At 39.3% G+C, this 23,513-nt stretch overlaps 1 protein-coding gene across 1 annotated transcript; it reads right to left on the reverse strand.

Annotated features, from left to right (window-relative positions):
• Positions 1–211: 211 nt before the first annotated feature.
• On the reverse strand, positions 212–23,281 carry LOC128469355 (uncharacterized). The gene is made up of 10 exons (XM_053451172.1): positions 23,173–23,281; positions 21,390–21,479; positions 16,386–16,827; positions 14,355–15,612; positions 10,059–10,834; positions 7,374–8,742; positions 5,845–5,983; positions 5,088–5,242; positions 3,152–3,267; positions 212–1,002 (listed from the first exon to the last, which is right to left on the reverse strand). The coding sequence occupies exons 2-10, from the start codon at positions 21,448–21,450 to the stop codon at positions 945–947; spliced, it is 4,374 nt and encodes a 1,457-aa protein (XP_053307147.1). The 5' UTR covers positions 21,451–21,479; positions 23,173–23,281; the 3' UTR covers positions 212–944.
• Between the last annotated feature and the right edge of the window lie 232 nt (positions 23,282–23,513).

A 23,513-nucleotide genomic window follows, 5' to 3' on the forward strand; every position in this document is an offset into this window, starting at 1 on the left:
ATGACAGAGAAACTTTGTCTGCGGTCCTACCCACTAACGTCATGGAGACTGCCTACCGGCATCCTGAAAAAGGGGTGGCTCTGGGTAGTCGGAAACTGGATGTTCCTAGGTATGTTCTAGAAGCTGCATCCCTGATCGTATCTGCCACCTGGTACCATACTTATAGAATTAATCAAATGTAAATCATTAAAGGACAACTGCAACTCTTACATGTGCTACAATGTTATCATTTTAAATATATAGATAGCTTCACAACAATTTTGAAAATATATATGCAAATTATGTGTTAAGGGGATTATCATATAAATGGCTATTTTACATAAGAAATTATCAAATAAAAACAGTTGGTGACGGTATACTCAGACCTTTGGATTTTACATAGCTAAGTAACAGGTAAACAAGTAGTTAAAATTAATAGACATTTTTCCAAAATTATTTTATGTAATTACATAAAAAATAATTGACTTGGCAAAGTGCAACACAATGCATTAAAAGACAAGTTAAAGCATTTGAAGTATTGAGATTTGGTTCTAGAAGAGCTGAAAAATTAAGTTTCATCTTGCATATAATGACTACTACAGTAGACTCCTTTGACCCAAAACAATGGGGTAAATTAGTCACTTACAGAAGAGAACAACCATAAAGCGTGCATGTGACTCTGTAACAGTTCATCTATCAAGCTGCTCATTTATTATGTTTTAAATTGCAACTTGGCCCAGGTCAGGAGTCGAGTTGAACTGAGTGGTCAATGTGGCAGTTAAGTAAATTTTTATTATGTATAAGTTGTAACATTAAAGGTAACAAACTTAAAACGGTCTAGGCAACTCCACACGATGGCCAACTCAATTCAACTCAGCCTTTCGTTAACAGACAACTAAATGTAATCTTTACATCAAAGGTTAAAGCGAGCGGAGCTTGATTAGTTGTAAATTCGTCTTTAAATTTCACTTTGGCGCCTTCTTTTTCTTCTTCTTCAAAGCACTTAGCCAATTCAGAGAGGAGCTAAAAGAGAGCACAGAAAAGTGTATTATAACAAAGTAATGTACCAGTGACACACAGCCTCATTGGAAATAGCCAGTTACAGTCCTCCATAATGGACAGTGAAGTCAGAAGTTACAGCCCATCTAGTCTGCTCGTTTTTCCTGATATAAAGACTCAAACCGTAACCAGTCTTTGGTCTTGTCTTAGATTCAGGATACCCATATGCCTATACTATGCATGATTAAATGTAATCACTGTATTAGCCTCCATAACTTCTGCTAAGAGGCTTACATACTCTCTATGGACAAGAGTATTGAGGCACCTGACCATTACGCCAACAGGGACCTTGTAGTTGCCCCCTTTGCAGTTATGACAGCTTCTACTCACTTCCACTGAGCCCCGACCTCAACCCCATTGGATAAACTGGAACAGAGATTGTAAGCCAGGTCTTCTCATCCAACATCAGTGCCTGACCTCACAAATGCTCTACTGGGTGACTGGGCAACTTGCCACAGAAACACTCCAACAACTTCTGGAAAACCTTCACAGTAGAGTGGAAGCTGGTACATTTGCAAAGGAGGGACCAACTACATATTAGTGTCTAAAAAAATGTTGAAAAAATATCCGGTATAACTTTACAAATTAAAGTGATGTCTGGATATAAGTCACTTGTGACAAAAATTAAAATATCCTGATCTTGTCCTAAGACTTAGAATTTAGTACCTAAAACCATATGGCTCTCTAAAGAGAGTTTTGATGACAGATGAGAGTGGAGTGCTACCACATTAAGGTGACCAAATTACCTCTTTTCATAGGGATGGTTATGAGAAATGTCTACTACAAGCTCCATTAGAATCATTACTGCCCTATACGATGGATTATTAATAATACGCTTTCCCGTTTTAACATAGTTGGCAGTAGCATTGGATACAACTTGTTCTCATACAAATTCATTTTTAAAATGATTTATTTCTGTCAGATAAGAAGACCACTTTGTTTACTTTGTACAGTTGCCAGTAAGGACTGCAGCTGTCTGTGAAATGCTTACATGCTTTGACACAGTCTCTTGTTTATGGAAGATGAAACTACCAAAACGGAATATCACAAAGTAATAAAAATCAGTAGTGCTTTACTATTTTGTTACAGGGCCACCTAAGTTTTAAATTACCCCATAATTTTCTTTGGCAGTTGATGCACCTACCATTGTATGTGTAAATACCATTTTAAGTTGCCTCTATTTGTCAGTCCTAGACAAGAGACCTTCTGGAATATTTCTTGGAAAATGATAAATTGGCCTTCCCAATAAACATGTATTATAGTGTTATTTAGTCACCAAGTCTCAGCTAAATGCAACATTCCTGTAATCCCAGTTTTATGTGTGCCAGTTCTTGCTTGTCCTTGGTTGGGGCAAGGTTGAAGGCTTATAATGCTGGTTTTGTATCCTTATGGGGTTTTGGAGAACACAACTTAAATGAACAGAGACAAGTAATGTATGCATAATTAATTAGATTTTGAGCCCCTTATGCTATTTCCTGGCAAGCGGCACCAACAGGTTTACTGCTAATGTATACACATGGATATCTGAGGCATACAACTGGCACTGATGGGCTGAGTCTTGCCAGTATCTGGGACAATAAGGGAAAAGAGGCGAAAGCAGAGATTTGTAGACTGAAGCACTCTGAAAAAATAGGATGGGAGAGGGGGCTTTAGATGTTAACACAAAGCAATAGTCATGTCAAAAGTCATGTTCCTTTAAAATACATGGTCAGTCCTGAACCAACCATTGGGCCTTCACATATACCAAACCTCCTGACATGTGAAGGATCGATCACAATTTAAGTGTTCACAGTGAGCTTGTAGTGTCACGTCTGTTGCAAAAAAATATCATATAAGTAATAAGGTAAATGTTACATGGTCAAATAATTATTTCCGGTAACTGTTGGCATTTCACGGTACATTGAATGTTGCCTTTAGTTATAAGTGTGGAATTTAGTGAATTAAGTAGTGGTATAGATAAATAGCTGCTACACATAGATGGGCTTATTCTTAAAAATGAATCCCGAATCTAGAGCAGCCACAAGGGAAACCAATTTCATGCCAATGTCAATAGTTCCACATGTAGCAATTTGCCCCATACTATTTTAAACATGAGAGTATTTTTGACTCATACCCTTCTTGTTTCTCTTTCTCTGGAGAGCTACATGATTTGGGTGTCAAACTTGATTCCTCTGACTCTTTTTTGGTAGGTTCCTCTTCTGTGGTTTTACTGCGAGACTTTAGGCGACCCTGTAAGGAAATAAAGTGAAGAAAAGTTTTACACTGTTAGAGGTCAGTGTGGCCAAACACAGAGAAACACCCTTTATGTCATGAGACCTATTCCAGGGAAGCGGCCTACAGAGCATTGTTGTTCAACCATTTGCTCTACCACTTGCCGTGCTAAAACCTCACCTTGAATATGTACATGTCCTGTAAATATTCTTAGAGGTAGACACAATAACTAATACAACATATATCTATCTATGAAATATAGTTCATTCCTGCACTATAAACCAGCAAAGTAAATTTAGAACAGCATCAGTGAATTTGCAACGTCTTTTTTTAGAGTACAAACATATTTAGTTAGTTTTAGTGCCATGCGAGCATTTTTCCCATGGCTCTGACTGTGTGGGAAGATAAGAAATCCGGTGCATTTTTTCAACATAGAAAATGTTAACTATGTAAAAAAAAATACAGTAGATTATGTCCCTGTGGGTATAATTATATATAGACATATATAGATAATGATACAGACAGATAAAATCCGGGGTAGCCAATTCTTTAGACTAGAATTTGCAAAACAAATAGATCCTTTTCTGTTCCTTTGAAATCCAGTGTGTTAGGGGGGGGGGAATCTGAGATTTTAAAAACAGACTTGTTTGTAAAATACTCTAGTCTAGGGTTGGTCCTTCATAATGTGAAGTATAAAGAAAGTAAGAGGAAAGGTACTTCTCACCTAGACTCACAGGGCTGGCTTAATATAGGACAGGGGCACTATCCAAACTGAAGCATTTCACCCCCTTAGGTTTTGCAGGTGCAAGGATTGTGGAAAACATTTTCGAAAAGTGATAGTATTTATGTATAAATAGACAATATCTTACAGAATATGACAGTTATGCGAAGGGCATACACTGATACAATGTAATGCAATGTAATGGTAGGCTACAATAAGGACAAGGAGACAACTGCCAAGGTAACCCGCTGAGGCTGAAGACACATGGGGGTAGATTTGAGTTTGGGAGGGGGGCACTGGTGGATTCCTGGGGAGACTCCATGCCTGCCTGCCCAGTCCCCTCTTATGTCTAAGTCACCCTGTGCTCATTGGGGGGCACAAGATGACCAGTAATCGCAGTCTGGTCTGCCCTAACCAAACTCTCATGAACCGGAAATGCTCCATGCGCCTGATCGAGACCTGGTCGCAAATTCTTGGAACTGTACGGTGGCTAGGAACCGCCGACAATTGGAACTGCATCTCTATGGACATCCATTGTCCCACCACTTGGCTCTTTTGGGTACACTATGCATGTGGTGGGCAACACTAAGGTGGTTACAGAGGGAAAGCTCATATGGGAACCCTGGTTTTATTACCCATCTTTAGGACCAGGGTTGAACCAGCCGCATGGAACTCTAATGGGTGTACCCAGTCAAGGTACGGGTCATTCCCGTCACAACAACTGCCTCCTGAGCTGATGTGATTTAAAGATTTTGGGCTTTTATAGTTATTACACATATAGCCACAACGATTTAGAAAGTAAACAATTTTATATGGCATGTCTCTAAAGACTGGCTGATTTATCTGTACCTTTTAGCACAAAATGTAGGAGCTAGAAATAATATTTTAGCACTCAAGACTTCCTTATTATTATTGTGTGGACAATCCGTATTACAAAGTTAGTAACAAGCTAGGACAGGACAGTTTGCACACGCCAGGCAAATACAATCGTGGTCCCACCGGTCCCGGTCCATGGTGCAATTTGAAATGAATCTATCGGGGGCACTGTTTTAAGATTAATTACTCGACTGTCTGCATCTTAGGTGGCTTTTTGAAGCCATTATTATTATCACTGTACCTTCAGAATATTAGGATTCATTATTCCTGCAAATATTCCAGACTTCTTAGCATGAGATTTTCCAGGTGAAGTGGCAGGCTCATTTGTTGAAGGTGAACACTCTGGAGATATGGCTTTTGTCTCCTCACTGTCTGATTCCTTCTCAGGTCGGTCTTCTGTAAGACATTCCCATAATCAACATACACATATATAAAATACAGTTATTAATAAAACTTGGTTTTATCTCGTTTGCACCAACAATACACTGGAGCAATGTTAAGGATCATGCTTCAATATTTGTCCATGACATCATGATGACATTATTGTTCCCTGCTATTTGCTTTATATTTATCCCATTGTCAGTTAAAATACACTTTGGCTTCCAGTGTTATTTTGCAAATGTAAATACATTTATGGCTCCAGCAGACATTCAGATGAAAATGTAGTCACGTTACTGGTGGTATCCAATAATGGACCCATCTATTAGCTTTCTATGTGTGTTAGTGAGAGTCAAATATAACTGGTCACGGTGCATTTTATGTACAGTGTGTGTGCATGCCTTGTCAGCAGGTACAGTACTGTCCATTTAGCTGTGACCATTTCCCCAACAGTTGGCAGCCAGCCCCTGCCAAAATCTCTGAATGAAATCTAAAACATTAGTAAAAACAGTAAAAACAAAGATAAATAAAGTTTGTAAATCAAACAGGCCTTAACCAAAGGCCTGAACAACAGGTTGACCTGTGGCATACACTAGAAGACATTTTATGTTTTTATTGACCTGTGGAATCCCTGAACATCCAGTACTCTGGGTCCTCTGCTTCATTGTTCGACGTTAAATGAGGTGGAGTTCGATGGCATCTCTTTCTCCCCAAAGAAGCTCTACATCGTACGGAGGAGGTGTCCAAGATCTCAGTCCCCTGCACAAAAAATGGCAGATGAACATTTATTAAATAACATTTCAAGACTAAAAAAACCTAACTGGTATCTGGATTTGTGGTCTCAAGAGTGAAAACACTTGCTTTGCCAGTTAAAATTCATTCAATTATTTAATATTTATAACAAAATGCTACCTGTTGGATAGGTTGTGAGTATTTACCTCACTCAGTGGGCTGAATTCATTATACTATATAATGCCTATAAAACTGTCTGTAACTTAATTGGTTTGAATGGAAAGTATGAAAATACCTGCCAATAACTAAATCCTCGAGAGTAGAAACAATTAAGGCTAATAAAAACATCTGCATCTAAGCAATTCAGTGCCATGTGAAGACACATTGGGCATATGAAATTGATATTTTTTACTCAAAAACCACACCTAGAAATTTAACTAGATTATGACTCATTTAGCAAACAACAAAACTATTACTCAGCACATGATGTGTCTCAATATACTTTAACATTGACAAATTAAACAGCAATGCCAAGGTTATTAACAAGCAACTTTTTATTCTGTGCCACCCTTTTTACTGTGTTAGCTAACAGTGTCTTTTTCTGGACAGGAGTCTGTCAATTTTCCTTGGTAAAACTTTCATTTTGTTGTATTTTTTTCAAATTTCAATTTCATTGCTCAATTTTGCAAATTTAATGTCACCATAAATTACATCATTCTGCTGGGATAAAGCTCAGATAGGTGAATCTGCACAATTGCTGAATTAATCTCCAATTTAAAAGAATATTTTTTAAATAAATTAATTCCAGGCTAACCCTACATAAACGTGAAAACATATTATTTCTGAATATTGACTTTCCAATCTAAATTTATAGGCACCACTACTTGCACTGTGTGATGTCCCCTTTTCTACTTATTCAGATGTCATTTTTTTGCAGTTATTATTTTTAGATTTAAATCAGTAAAATTATATATATATATATATATATATATATATATATATAATTTACAAATATTATGATAATGTGTATGGTGTAAAACATGTATGTAAACATTGTATTTGTCTTGTATCTGTTTCAGTTAATATGAAGTGATCTAGACATTTTCATTGACCGTAATTGGTCAACTACCTTGATCTCAACTGGCCACTTGGAGGTTTCCTTTTTGCTTACTGGGGCTACGTGGTAATTTTAAATAAAAATTTTAAAAAAATATTGTGAAGAGTTTCACATTTACAGATCCTAGAGGTGTAGGCATGGGTGAGGGGTTATCACTAGTTGACTATGTGCCCTTTGAATCTCTTACTAGTAAGTATGGTTTTGATGTTCATTTGTTTTTTTTAATCATTAATCTGGATTATGGATGACTCACAGGGATTAAGACCAATACATCTAAATTATAGAAACTGTGTCACAAACCTCTAAAAATTCAAAATCATCTGGTGGAGATTCCTTTAATTGGGAATTTCTCTTTTCTGGGTCTGAGGACTGTGTCACATATTGTGTGTCGTCTGATTCAGTCTCTTTGTGCGATGTTTCTTGTGATTTAATAATGCGAAGTTGTGGTTCCCCTGACTCTGTTTGGTCTGGTTCATCTATGGAACTATCTTTGTGTTGTAACTCATTTTCAGGGTCTGATAGTTTTTCCACTTGGTTATGATCTACATGCTGTGATTGTATGACATCTGTACGTTCCATTTCCTGGGATTCTGGGGCATCTCTTTGCTCCACTTCTTTTACCTGCAGGTCATCTCGGTGCTCCACTTCCTGTGACTGGAGGGCACCTTTATGCTCCACTTCCTGAGATTGCAAGATATCTTTGTGCCCCACTTCCTCTGATTTGTAATCTTTACGTTCACCTTCTTGCGGTTGGTAATCTCTGCATTCGACTTTGTGTGTTTGGATATCACTATATTGATTTTTTGGGGATAGGATATCATCTTGATGTAGTTCCTGTGATTGCGCGTCACCATGCTTTAAGTTATATAATATGAGACCATTATGGTGTAAGTTTTCTGACTGGTTATTATACGGCGGCACTTCCTGTGATTGGGAATATCTATTCTGTCGTTCACCTGATTCAGTGTATGCATTTGGTTCCTCAAATTCATTATCCTTTGACTGTAACTTGTATAACTCTGTTTCTTTTTCTTCAGATGGGCTTAATTGGGTTTCTGTATTGTTGAGCTCCCATTTCTCAATATGGCTTTCATGCAGCTTCTCAGATTCTATAAATTTATGTTGTTTTTCTTCAGATTCAGCATCTACAGTATCAGTTTCCTCACTATGTTCATAATGTGAAGGTTCCGATACATGACATATTTTCTTCTCTTTATCGAAATGTGTGGGCTCCATCATTTTGTCATATTTGTTTTTTGTTTCCTCTGATTCATCAGAAGGTGGTGACTGCTTTACATCACTGTATATATTTTCTGGGCTCTCTGATTCAGGGCCTACATGATGCATCTTTTGTGGTGAAGCAGACTGGTGCCTGGACTCCTTATAATGTAGCTCTTCTGATTCAATAAACTGGTGCAGTAACTCCTCTGGGCGAGAAGGCTTATACGGCACCTCCTCAGCTTTTGCCTCTCTGTGCTGGTGCTGCACTGGCGTTTTTATCTCCATATGTATTTGCTGTGGACCCTCTGGTTTGGCATTGACATAATCTGGTGTCTTTGTATCGACAAATTCATTGTTTGAACTCTCCTCTATCTGACCAATGTGGTCGGTATGATAATCCATTGTATGGAAAGAGGGAAGCATAACATTTTCGTCTTTGCTTTTTGATCTAATAGGATTAGTGTTAAAGGAAAAAAACAACAACGTATAATCAGTTTTATAGGTATCAAAAGTACATAACCATTTCAGTCTGACAATCAAGACACTCTGACTGTGTTTAGATACATCCCACTAAATGGAGAAAAAAAGCTTCAAATTTATTTGGATGTGCTACAATGTGACATCAGGTTATAGAACCCGCTTAAAAAAAGCATTTTATAAATTAATTCAGATATGGACCACCTCGGAAAGCATTTCTTATTAAGAGGGTATCAGTGTTAATAACATTTCTAAATTGTATTTAAATACATGCCTTTTTGAAAATGACAACTTCCACGGTAATTGTGATCTGTACGCAAAGGTGTATAATAATCTTTATATTATGTCTTAATTATTATCGCAGGATAATTATAGTTCTGTGCTCTTTGTCTTTTACGTCTATGAAAATTTCCAAAAACACAAACTTCATTGCTATTTTTTTTTCTTGACAATGGCTAGCTAATTGAACAGGAAATATGGGACCCATTGAAGTCTATGGAGTCTATTAAGGCCAAAGGAGCTGCAATACAGGCTTCAAACACTGGGGGCTGCTGGTGCGCAATATCATATAAGAAGACTTCTGCAGCCAGCAGCCATTTTAGCACCTCACAGTCGTGTGTAGATTGTGAGGGGCACACCTTTTATATGTTATACCTCCCATCCCGCTGGAAATAGGATGAGGCATGAGCGAGACACAGCGTAACTAAAGGTCCAACTCACTTCTAAATTATCAGGCAACCTTCGCATTAGTGGATTTATGAGTTGCACGATTTTTTAAGCTTGGATCCATGCATATACTCACATCTCCTGCATGTGAAAGTATACTAGTTTTTTTTTGCAAGTATTAATGCATTAGTGAATTTGAGAGTTGGCCTTTTATCCACAGCTATCACACACGCTCTTCTTTACCCCTTTGGTAATAAATTAGCCTGCTCTTTGGACAGACTGGAGCAAGAAAAGATCCTGTGTTGTAAAAAAATAATGTGCGACCCTTATACATTTATATCTAGATTGCAAGGAGGGCCCTATTTACCTAATGTATCATTCTGTTGTAGTCTTTGAATATATGTATTTTAAGAAGCACTGCGTAACTTGTTGATGCTATATTAAAACATAAATCAAATAAATAATAATACCAATAATAATATTTGATTCTAAAAGACACATGTCAAGATGGAGAAAATTGCCCTCTTGTTCTAGATGTCAATGTACTGTTGATTAGTGCAACTGAACCAGAGGAAGGAATTAGAGAGCCTAAAGAGAAATAATATATATAAATATACACACCTTAATTGTGATTCAGGTTCTACAATTTCTGCCGTCTCCTCTGCTGTTGTAGAGGCCATGCATTCTTCATTCTGCTTACCATACTCATTTTCAGCTGGCTGTCTAAAAGCTTCACTCACATTGTTTTTTTCTGTTTGGTCAAGTTGCATTTCTGTGAAACCTTCATTCACTTTCTCAGGAATATAAGTGAGGTATGTTTTACTAACATCCACGGTTTTATCATTAACAGAATATTCTTTCTCTGTGTTGTCCCAAATGCATGGCATAACACATTCAGTCTGTTCCTCCATATGTATCCCCTGCTGTACATCTGCACAGTTCTCATGCTGCTCTTTGGGGGGTTGTATTCCATATGCAGAAGGTTGTGTTTGATGTGGCTTCAATGTATGATCAGTAACCTTGTTGTCTGCCCAATTTAGATCCAATCTTTCCTTATCTTCGCACAATCTCATATCTCCTTCACAAGTAAGTTTATCTAAGTCACCTTCATGTTCCACCTGTTTCCCCGCCTTTTCATTGATCATCTGGTCCACATTATTTCTAGAACATGTTGTCTCATATGAGGCAAAAGATGTTGGAGTCACATTTTCATAATATTCGCTGTATTGTTCTGGAAGTCGAAGCAGAGTATGCATTTCTTCCACATTGTCTTTACTTTTGGTGTCAAAGTTGTTGTCTTCAGGCTTTTCTTCTAGGTCCTCATCTGTCTTGCTATCAGTGTGTTTCTCGGTCACTGGACTAATGTCCCTTTGGGAAATATTAGTAACAGTGGTTGTCTGTGAAAAAAATGGAATTTTATTGAGAACAACATTTGTAAAACATGTCTTACATTCAGATATTAGACAATTATGTCTATGCAGAAGAAATAGAAATGCATTATAGATACAAGAGTAAAAAACTGTGCATAAAAGTCCTTGTTTTCCATACATCATTCACAGGGTGCATGCATGTGGGATGTGTTTTTGTATATTGTGGGGTCCTGGGCACCCATCCCACCACACAGACTCTTTATTAAGGGTGTCCAAGAGATGTAAATGGCAGAGGAGTATCCTAGTGGGTTAAAAGTAATGCAGTGTCACTCAATGGTAAGCAATACAGCCACCATAGAATTAGATTTTCCTCCTCAAAAAACAGTTGCAACAATGCTAGGACATTGTTGTATGACCTTGATATTTTGCATCACACACACATAAGCAAAAACAAATAAACCCACAAACTAACCTTATGTTAGTCATCAGACTAACATAACCCAGAATGGAGGATCAGGGAGAGGACTTCACTGGGTGTGCCGCCATATTACCCTGAGTTCAAGCGAGGGCAAAATGATGGAGCTTTCAATGACTACCTCTCCCCTGATTGGAGGATCAGGGAGAACGTCACCACAAGCACCACAATGTTGGCAGAAATTCCTGTCAGGTTATGTCTGCAGAGATGCAGATGAAGAAAAAACTGGAAGATGATGAAGAAGAAGATGCGAAAGTGGTTATTAGAAGCGGAAGTGGTCAGCAAAGAAGGTAGGGAAACATTTAGAGGGTATGAGAGAGTGAGACTGAATGTGGGGACCGGGAGTTTTCACCAAACCGAATGGCCATTGAAGGAAACTCGTTACCCAAAAACAAATTGTCCAAAAATGTTTGCACGTCTACTACTTCCCATTGTGAAGTCTCAGCCTGTCCTAGCACGCAGGACTAGATGCCACGTTACTACCAAGAGGCCACGCAATGTAATCTTTGGCTGCTTAACCCTGCCTCCTCAACGGAGCCAGAGAGAACTTGCCTTGAGGCGGGAAATTGCTGTTAATGGATGGGTCATCAGAAAGTGGCTGGTATTATTCCTGTATGTATGCACCTTTTCTAGCCGTCAATCCTGTTTTTTTAGACATGAAAATTTCTTATTGGCTCTGACAGCAGTTGACATTGAATATAAATCTTGATCAAATCTCCCCTGTAACCGGCCCATGGAGCAGCAGGATACTGTGTCTGATTTGGCATAAGGAGATTGCCGCCCCCTGGACCTGCCACACCTAGTCAGCCTAGTCAGCCCAGGCCTGAATACATCACTGCCCTGAGATACCCCAATTCCCAGTTACGTCAAGCTGAATACTTTTCTATTAACAACAATTCTCTAAACTCTGCATTTAAGCCAGTTTGTGCAAATATCGCCTAAGTCTGTATAACAATTTTAATTTGTAACCTTTTATGAGAACCTTATAAAAGGCTTTTGCAAAATCACAATGAATCACATCCAATGAAAGACCCTGATCTATACCTTTGTTTTCCTCTTCACAGAATGCAGTTAAGTTTATCTGACGCTGTTTGTCCTTCACAATGCAATGTTGACCCTTAGTTATGGTGTTATTGGATGAAATTATTTCCTAAATATTATTCCTTAATAGGTTTTAAGTTGGATAACTCACAAAGTACCTGGAGCCTTCCAAAATGTATTGGCAGTTTAACGTGTGGCTTAGTAACGTAAAATATGAGGTTGTCTGCATGTGCAGCTGGCATGGTGGTAACCGTGCTTTGCTATGCCCCAGAGTATTTGAATTATTAGCTAAATCCAGGAAAGATTCCAAATATTTGGTCTGTTAATAATTAATACTTAACTATCAAAGCATTTTAACTATGTAATCAATGAACCAATACTGGCAAAAAACTTATTGTGACATTTATCACAAACTAAACATTCTGTGTAATTTAGAAATGGGATACAGAACCCATTTTTTTGTTCAAAACACCCAGAAGCATAATTTGGTTACTTCTAATGTTTACAATATCAATTTTGAATGTGAGAATATTTTCCCGGATTTAATAAAAATCCTGTACATGCATACACATTTCAATGAGAAGCATTACTATGCGTCCGACTTGGTGACACTCACTTGGCACTCACATGCCCTCACAAACAACTCACATATTAGTAAATCTCAGGCGCCATATGTATATTAGCAATATCACAGTGCAACCAAATAGCTTTTGAATCAAAATCCAGTTAAATAAGTTAAATTCTGGTGCACCGACCGATAAGTATGCAGTGATATATAACTGGTATAGCTTCCAAGTCTCAGGGTTTCCAAGTCTCAGGGTTTTTGCCCCAATCTCATGGTGAAGGGGCAGATTCTCAGGGTCACACAGTCTGGAGCTGGCTCCTTCCTATGCGACACTCCTGTGATCATATCTAAGACTGCCAATTAATGCTTTTACTACTAAATGTTATGGTTGGTATCCTTTGAATTTAGGTGACTTAATCATGTGTCTCTTTAAATAATGACAGATAAATGCTTCCACGAGGACCAGTGTTAGAGTCATTTGGGAAGCACATTTGGCGTCACTACGTAGAATCTTCACATTGGGCTTTTCAAAGGTTAACATTTCAAGAGTCCCATTGTCAATTTATTTAGAAAGTTCTCAGCTCTGCCTATGAGTTAGCTCTGCATATGTTTTTATTTACACATACTGTATGTCTCTCTGTTACGTCTTGTTATGAATATAAGTACAGCTTCTCCCAAATACATACCAATAACTACATACAGCACATAAGAACATCACTCTGTAGTGAATGAACATAACCACTGGGCCTGATATCCTCAACACAGTAATTGGCCTTAAAATTATGCAATGCACGACGTGACAGAGCCAGGTTAACTGGAGTTACCCCAGACCATCTGGTTGTCTGGGGGTAGTTTGCACAAAGTGTTTCGTTGTGTGAGAGTGTTTTTGGAGGTCTTTGTTGGGGATTCGAGTGCGGTTTAGCCGGGTCATGGAGCGCGTCTGTGTCCTGTTTCTGAGTTTTTAAGTTATAGCCGGACTGAATGTGGCTGCAGCTCCAGCCCTTCAAAGGGACAATCATGTAACCTGGCTGGAGCTCTTACTCGGCCAGCACAGCCCTGTTTGCCCAGACTGCAGCCTCACTAAAGGGGGCATAACACAGGCGGGGGAAACCCTTTCTATCCCTTAATCCCCTCACCTTATCCATTCCCCGAGCTGATGGGATTTGGGGTTGGGTTCGGTGTACATTGAGACCTGTTAAAGGAATGTTAATAGAATTATGGCTCTATATAAGTTCTGTGTGTTTGTAATAAAAGAAGTTGTTGTTTTACTGAAAGAATTGTGGTCTGACTGCTCCCTGGATAGCAGGAGCTCCGTATGAGGGTACTGACTGGTGATTCCTCAGCCCTCAAACAGGGGTACCCAGCCTTGGGTATGGTGACCCTGTAACACATGGTGGATCATGCAATATTGCATGAGGATTACAGTCTTTTTTAATAAAAGACCATGTAAGTTTTTAAAAACTTACCTCCAGATCACATTTGGTGTATCCAGTGCCAGGCTCCTCCTCCAACAGTGAGGTTTCAGTTATAATGTGCTCTTTGTTTTGTTGACAGTCTTTAAAAACTGACACATTTGTATTGTCTAATACTCCATGCTCTTCTACTTTTAAATCACTTGTAACATTACTCAGGTCTGGATTATCAAACTGGATAGTATGAATATCATGAGTGATCATGTGATCTTTGGTAGGTGGAGGTAAATACTGCACCCCTTCAGTTTCCTTTATGGGTCTGTTGTGTTGTATCTGTTCCATATCTGCATTGTCCTTGTTGTGGCTGTGCCACTCCACAGGTTTATTGTGAATGTACTGCTCACTAGCCACATCCCTGTCCTGTAAGTACTGCTCAGGACTATCACTGCTGCCATAATGCAGATGACTCGCTAAAGGCACATTACCACCCTTTGGGCTTTGCACTGGAAGTGAATATTTTTCCTCTTGGTTTAGCTCAAATAGCCCGTGTCTGTCTGGCTGCTCCTGTTGGTCCACGCCTGCTGTTCGAGCAAGTGTTGGCTCAGATACTTTTGTGGAGACCTTTGGTGACTGTAGAACTTTATCAGTTAAACTGTGTCCAAGTCTTTGATGCAATTCCGAAGCTTGCTTATCACCATATTCCTGGCACTCCAGACTGACTGTTTTAGAAACCTCAGAAGGTTTCTCAGAAGGCTTAGCTAAGCTCCCCTGGTTACTTATTGTACCGATGCTAGGACATAAGGCACTGACAAGAAGATTGTCTGATTTTGGGGACTCAGTCTGCGTGTCTGTAAGATGGACTTTGGTACCTTTTGAACTATCAGACACTAAAGAGAGTCCACTGACTCTACCTGGTTCAGGTCCTGTATTCTCCGCAGTGGTCATTGTACACCCAAGATTGCCAGAAACCTCTCCTGTTGAAAGCCTTGCTTCTGGCAAAGAAACTTTATTGGTTTCTTGAGTTTCATCAGTATCTTTAACAGGTTTTGGGATTCTGCTTGTCGAAGGTGATTCAGAACAGGACACAGCTACTTTGTCAACATTTTCAGGAACTTCCTCTAAACTTGTATTGAGCTCTGCTGTACTTGGTTTAACATCCCTTTTATTTGCAGCTGAATTATTGTATAGGTTTTCTTTATTGCTGTCACATGTCACAGATACTGCCTTTTCTTGTGCTTGATCTTTCATTTTGTTCTCATGTGTTTCTTCTTTACTCTCTAAGGTGGAACTGTGCCTCTTGGATGCAAAATCACTGACAGAATCCAAAATAAACAAATATATTAAATACAGAGATGTGCAAAAAAACAGGGAGAGAGAAAAAGAAAGAGATGAAGAAAGGGTAGAGGGTGAGGTATTAAGAAATAAAAGGCACATAAAACACAGGCAATAGCGCAGATGATCCATATGAATGTCAGGTAGGAATATTTATTAAAAAAGAAAATACAATGAGGCGTAGTAATAAGATGTGTCTGGAAACAGAAAAAGGTATAGATTTTATCTTAAAAACAATCGTTTTTTTTTACTCTTTTGTGCTGGGTGGAGGATAGATAGAATATGGGCTATTCATGACCATGAATGGGTGGCGCAAGAAAGTGTTTGCCCCAAAATTAGGGTAAGAGCAGGTATGGACTTAAACCCTATAATATGTTGAAGTAGGTTGGGCTATAAATTAAGGAAATCTATTGACTAAGAAGTCCAGCGATCAGTTGAGTCAAGAATAGACTTGACTCCAGTTGCATGCCTTCACTTGCTAACAAACAACTTGCAGATTCACTAATCTATGAGTTACAGTTGAGGAAATATTACGGCAGTTAACTACAATGTGGGAAGGGCACCTATTTTCCCTGTGATATTCTGTTGGGAAAATTAGAGAGACACGTACCCCCATCACATTATTTTACTGGGATCAGCACAGTGCTAAAACATTACTGTATGTAGCCAATGTCTCTATACCTCACCTCCCACCCACTGACAACGCTCTATTCCCATTCTGTCACAAAATGAAATCTAATCTACAAAACTCACCTTTCAGGGAAATCTCTTCCATGCTGCCATCTTTGCTCCCCCCATCCTCGTGATGTAAGTAAGAACGGACTATGTCCCTTCCATGATGTGCCAGGTTTAAAAGGCTTTGGAAGAGCGGATACAGGGTGTACAGCAGCTTTGGATGATACATCGAGAACAGGACTTTCTACCGGTGACAAGGGACTACCATCCGGATTTGACATCTTTTCCCCACCAGAAGCCCATCTTTTAAAGGAGGGGCGCCTACTTCCATAGGGCAGGGGTCCAGTGAGCTGGGTAAGCTTTACAGCTGAAGGGAGGTCAGGTGGAGGAGAGGTGGGACAAGAGTCTGATGTTGAGATGTTTTTTGTACAAGGATTCTGATTCCCATGGGCATGTGAGCTCCTGAGATGTGGTGGAAGAACGGGTTTAGGCTTCAGTGGTGGTTTTGAATATGGAGCTCCTGAAAAGAATATTAAACATGGATCATTAAGAGCACCTTAGACATATATATTTGTTAAATGCTGAGACATTTTGAAAGCTGGATCTACTTATGGTTGCCCCCAATGTCATAGGGACCTCCAGAACAGAAGGGTATGCAGTATACCCTGTATATATGACTTTTGTTATAAGGGGAAATACAGTGTTGTTTACAGTAATGCAGGTTAGAATTGCCAAAACCTTGTTTAATCTCACTTTTGTTCCAAATTTTTTGGTTATATGCAGACCTGACTGCTGCCATTGCTATCACAGTTGTGATAATTTGGTTGACTTTCCATGCCCAATCACCACACTGAGATGTTTCTAGTGGCTTCCTACATAACCTTTAATTAGTCAGAGTGTCCGGCTGTGTATTGTTTACCAGTCAGTATAATGAGAAGTCAGGCAGTTTGCCTAGTAGAATAGGCTAAGATAACACAGCTAAAAATGTTCTATTAAGCAAAAACTGTTTTAAAAAAGAAAACAGAAAAATATTTTTGAAAATGTATTTTTAATCTGATAATATTCATAAAGATGGTTCCCCTTTAAATTCTAATATTTCACTCTGTATATCGTATTTGCCTGATTATAAGACGACCCCTCCAAATCCGAATATTAATTTATGAAAAAAAGAAAAAGCCCGAATATAAGACGACCCTATAGGAAAGAAGTTTTACCAGTAAATGTTAATTCATGTAACCTATGTGAACATTTTTTTTAAATAAAAGCTATGATTGAGAAAAATATTTAGTTTTTAATTATTTCCTTTTTTTTTTTCAACCTGTCCCCCAGTTATGCACATCTGCTCCCTGGCTTGTAACTCTGCCTCCTGGCTTGTCACTCTGTCCCAGAAATGCCTTATACCCCCATGATATGCCTTTTAACCCTCTAAATGCCACTGTGCCCCATGATATGCCTTTTGACCCCAGAATTGCCTTATACCCCTATATGCCACTCTGGCATTTAGGGGGTTAAAAGGCATATTATGGGGCAGAGTGGCATACAGGGAGGTATAAGGCATTTCAGGAGGCAGAGTGGCATACAGAGGGTTAAAAGGCATTTCTGGAGGCAGAGTGGCATAAAGGGGGTTAAAAGGCAATTCACAGAGCACTCTGCCTCCAGAAATGCCTTATGCCCCCATTTAACACTCCCTCCCCCTCCCTCCTCCAAACTTACCGGTGCTTCTGAGTCCCCGGGCAGCGTAGTCCGGGCAGCGTGTAGAGCTCTACGCGATTTGCGTAGACAACTTCCGCTGCAGCCAGGAGGAGGTGCGGTTAGCAGCGGGGGTTGTCTGCGTCCATAGTGCAGACCTTCCCCGGCTGTCAGAGATCACGGGGAACTCTGATCTCTGACAGCCGGGGAAGGTCTGCGCGAATCGCGTAGAGCTCTACACGCTGCCCGGACTAAGCACCGGGGACTCAAAAGTACCGGTAAATTGGGGGGGGGGAGAAAGGATGATCCAGGTCCCCTGCATCGGTGCGGGGGATCTGGATCTTAGCCTCATAGTCAGACCTAGTTGAGGTCTGATTATAAGACAACCCCGATTATAAGATGAGGGGTATTTTTCAGAGCACTTGCTCTGGAAAAAACCTTGTCTTATAATCAGGCAAATACGGTATTTTACAGGGTTGCACTGCTCCTTATATATTTTTTTGTTTCTGAATGTAAACAATAAAACATGGTCCTACATGACTTGTAATGTCCCTGGTATATCTTATTGCAGAAGAGATCAACTTCTGTTAACTCTCCTTAGGGTTCTTCTTAGGCTATTTGACAAAGCTTGTTCTACTTGTTTTCATGCAGCTATTTCTCCACCAACCTGTTCTAAAGCACATGAGAAAATAACAGCCCTAACTAAGTCCCATGTATCAGCAGGTGACTATGCCCTAATCAGAGAATGTGCCAGGCACTGGTTGTGAAATACAAATATAAACACTCTTCATGGCAACTAAAACAACAAAATAGTATAAAACCACAAATAAGTCATTTTTAAAACTACCTATCGCATGTGATTTCTGTTTATCAGTATAATTGTTTGGGAGTTATTTTGTTTAAAAGCTTACATTCGGGAGTAAAGGGATGTGGCTGATGATGGTTCAACTAGCCTTACCTAGTCAGTTTCTGAATATTATTTTGTTGCATTTTAACTACATTCACCCCCATCCTTTGCTCTCTGCAATATATACCAGATTTACTCCCCAGTCACTGCCCCCTTGGTTTGCAGGGGTCCTGGGGACGTCTGCTTTTTTGTCTCCCTTATTTATTCATTTCATTATATTTATTCTTTGTAAAGAAATTGCGGGGGATGGGTGTAATCTGTGTGCGTTTCAGGCAAGAACATATAACTTGACACTGCACTTGCACAATTTGAAGCTGCATGCCCTCCCAAACAACAGATTAGTGAATTAGTATTACCATGTGCGATTGGAGTCTAGATTGGTCTAAAGAGATTGTTCTTGGGGTAAAGTACAGGGCATTTTATGGACCTTTATCGTGGGTTATCGTGATATCACCTTTGCAAGCTCTAGCATGCAGAGCCCTTTGCACCAAATTACCATATGAAATCTTTTGGCACTGGAAAATCATAGGGCACTATTTACCAAAGGCTTTTTGGTGGAAATCAGGGCCAGAATGAATGCTATATTTACTAGATTCGATTTGCACGTTTGTAAATATCATATAATGTTTTTGGAAAAAGTTTGCCACGGCTATGCTTTGGTAATGTCTGGCTGATTATCTACAGCTTAGTTCTGCCGCTTCATGACAACTTTTATTATCATGCGTTTCCTTTCTGTATGTTTTTTCATTGTAAATAGTCTTCTTCTTTCTTAACCCCTTAATGACAACATGCATTGTTTTCAACGGGTTTAGGGACCCCCTCATTGTCCTTAAGGGGTTAATTTCTTAATTCTATACATAACATAAAATACTGTGACATTACCAAAAAAAACATTTGCATGATTACTTCTTGCACATTTTATTCCCCCTCAGTCTCAGAAACCAGGAATCATTAGTGTGAACCCTTTTTACTTTGCTCAGTAGCAAAGGTAAAGTAAAGCAGCAGCCAATCATATACCTTCTAGCAATACATCGGTGTTCGGATAGCATACACGTGATTGGCTGCTGTTACTCTCATTTCATTGGAGCTCGGTATGCTCATACCTCAGTGTATGCTCCTGGCTTTCAGTAGAGCAGAGGTCTTACTTCAATAACTTAAGAATGCCGGTAAAAGTATGCAGTAAAATGCGCTGCGGCCCATGGTATGAATTTAAAATGAAAACAGGCATGGAGTTCTCCTTTAACTCCTCTGTTGCATCTGCCGCCATCTCTTAACTGTAATCACGTTTATATCTGTCTTCAGTCTTTATGTCGTGACTGTAAATTTTCCAAAGGCACTCCCTTCTAGCTTTCAAAAACCGTGTGATGAAATCCTGTTTACCTTTGGGAGCATTTTATCTAATTGTGTAACATAAAGACACAATGTAATTTACTTGAGCAGATGCCAAAATAGGCATTAAGTAACTTATTTTCTCTAAAATGAATCAGGCCTAAACCATTTAATTGTGTGCACCTAAAACACACAGACCCCCCCCCCCAATAATAGACATAATTTGTGCATAGGGTAGACTACAGACTTTTCTCCAGCTGTTTCTGGGCTACAGCCTTTGGCTGCTGTATCCAACAAGTTGTTGGCCACAGAAACAGAAAACATCTCCACGGTATTTTGGTGTGCTTCGTTTATTATGGAGGTCTGGCGCATGAGCTAATTCGTACTAAATCTCTTGGAATAATATTTTCCTATAATCCCCTAGAGCTTGCTGAGCACAGTTAAAGCGGGTCAAGTCTTGAGTACAACACCTTTCAGGAAAAGCACCTTACACCATTACCCCATTCAGCTAAAATTCACGCTCCTCCCCCCTTCTAGGACCTTTAACAAATATTACATACCAAATGTACATTAAAAAAAAAGTTACATTAACCCAGTGGAATTATTTTAAGATACCATACGTTGCAAATGAAAATGCAGTATTTTTCTTATGCTATTATGATGACTAGTTGGGGATTATTACATCATCCAAATTATTTTTAACACGTGAAAAATGTAACATAGACCACGCCACATTGTTCCATTATATTCATACAAAAAATAAGTCATTTCAACTTATTGATGAATCAGCAGAAGCAAGAAGTACCACATCAAAGATATAATTTCAAAAAATATAATTCACCAAAAGACTCCTTCAAAGGAGTGGTTTGATCACCCCAGGGTTTAGTGGGTGGCTCTTTTGAAACACTGAATTGATTGCTACATTGTACAATTGGCTACAGTGCGATAGACTTTTTTATGGTGGTAACCATTCTTGGTTTAAATAAGAAAGACATAATAAATTGTTTCCAGGGTTATCATTTTGCTCAGCGTGATATCATTGACTTCCACATGCAGTTTTCATACCTTTCTAAAATATTTTTGTGGTTTGCCCCTTTCCACAATTACAACCTATTGTTCTGTCAACCCTATGGAACACTGTTCAGCTCATATCATACCTGCTTTGTCCTGACCCAGATCACTAGGCTGCCCGAGCACTTCACCTTGTGGCGACGCCATGATCCTGTTGAAAATGGATGGATTTTATGCTGGGATAGAAAGAAGAAAAGGTTGGATCACAGAAGAACTTTGATAGACACATTAACAGGAAATGTTTCTTTGCTAATTCATGAACCTCAAGCATCATCAATACAAGAGCATTCTTGTTTTAAATCCACTGAAAGCCATCAACCATCAAGAGCCATCAACTGCTGTTTTGCTGTATCCTTGTGGATGTCCTACCACTACCTCAACTTATCTTATTGTATTTCCCCATCTATCTCTAAAACAAATGCCTGTAAGTAACTCAAGCGTCCATCCTTTTTCTCAAGCACCTCGTTTCTGTTGAACATGTCTCTACTCTCTCCTGCATTTATCATATTCTACTTCCATGTCTTGCCACATTCACTTATGTAATATTTCTCTAATCTCCTGCCTTTTTACGCAAGATACCACCGAATTTATTTCTCTGTCTTGGCTCCTAAAACCCTCTTTTATTTGGACCTTTCATGCCTCTTCTTCAGTATACCGATCTTGTCATTGATCCAATACCACCTCCCCTCTTAATTACCCCTGCTGCCTTAGGTTCCGCTTACCCTTTAGATTGCAAACTCTAGCAAGCACAGCTATTTACACCAAATGACCATATGGAATCTACTGGCACCATTTAATAAGACGTCATTGACCAAAACATATCCGGTACAAGTCATGGCCAGAATGAATGCCATACTTTACAGTTTAAGACATTTACAAATACATCCAAAATGGGCTTGTTTCACATTTATAAAAGTTTTTTCAGCTTGCCCCATTTTTTGCATGACTTATCTATAGTTCAGGTTCAACCTTTATTTTCATGGCATATCATTTTGTCCTGGCTTTTCATTTTGCTGCATTCTATTAGTCTGAGCTCATTCATTCTCACATAGTTCTTAAATGGGACATGACATTACACAAACATTAAAAAACTATCAGCAAACATCTGGAAAAAATTGTTTTCCCAACAGTTATTAACTCATTCTGCCCCAGCAGTTGATGTTGTGGGTATGTAGGTATGTATACATGTATGTGTTTGTATCTTTGTATTCAGTGTGAGAGGTCACAAGGTTTGTATGTTCCTGTGTTTAAAATGTTAGTGTGTGTTACAGGGGTGGCATGTCTCCCCGTCTCCTGTGTACAGGGTGTGCGTTTCTTTTGTGTGTGTCATGATTTGTGCTTGATAGAATGTTCCAAAGTACAAAGAAATCCTCAAGGGAAATAACTAGGAGAGCCAAGAATTGAGCAATAAGTATCACATGCCAAGCAGAAACTGTGACAGGCACAGAGACACACCCGATCCCACACCCAGAGACACTAACATGTATACACAGTCGCAACAACACGGATACAAAGACACACACTTTATACACTCGCCACTGTTACTCATTGACACTGATTTGTGAAAAGGAAACATACTGATGCACTTTCACATCTGGACAAAGAAATGTACATCTGCGATTCACTTAAAACACACGTGCAGACTCACAGATTCTTATACACAACATGCACAGATCCAAACCCAAAGACAAATGGGATCACACAGATTAGGAACCATCGTTAAACATGACTTTAATACACTGTGTGACATATTGTTGCACTTTGATGACGCAAAGCTATACAACTCTGATGCAACAGAACTATATAAGCACTTTGATAGTAAATGCTAACCCCCTAAGCCACCTAATTAAGGGGCAACGGCATTCTTACCTGGTACCTGCATTGGTGATGAGCAGCTCTTGGTTGTTGGTCTGCAAAAGTTTGTACAAGTAAACGAGAGCTCAAGAGACATTCCTCTCCGCTTACGCAGACCCAGCACACCCTCTTCTGAAAACTCAGCCCAGTTCATGAATATAAATATTGCCATCTGCATGAGAATTGCGGAGCCTGGTGCTGGATCCAGCTGGCTAGGTGGATTCAGATCAGAGCGCCACCTGGAGGACAAAAGTGTCATTACGTCTGCCCTGGGGGACATAATCCTCTGCGCTATGGGATTTACAAAGCTGTAGATGACTGGTGACTCAGCCCCTATGGAAAATATATAGAAACAG

Source organism: Spea bombifrons, chromosome 11 (genome assembly GCF_027358695.1).
Source record: "Spea bombifrons isolate aSpeBom1 chromosome 11, aSpeBom1.2.pri, whole genome shotgun sequence".
NCBI classification, from domain to species: Eukaryota; Metazoa; Chordata; class Amphibia; order Anura; family Pelobatidae; genus Spea; species Spea bombifrons.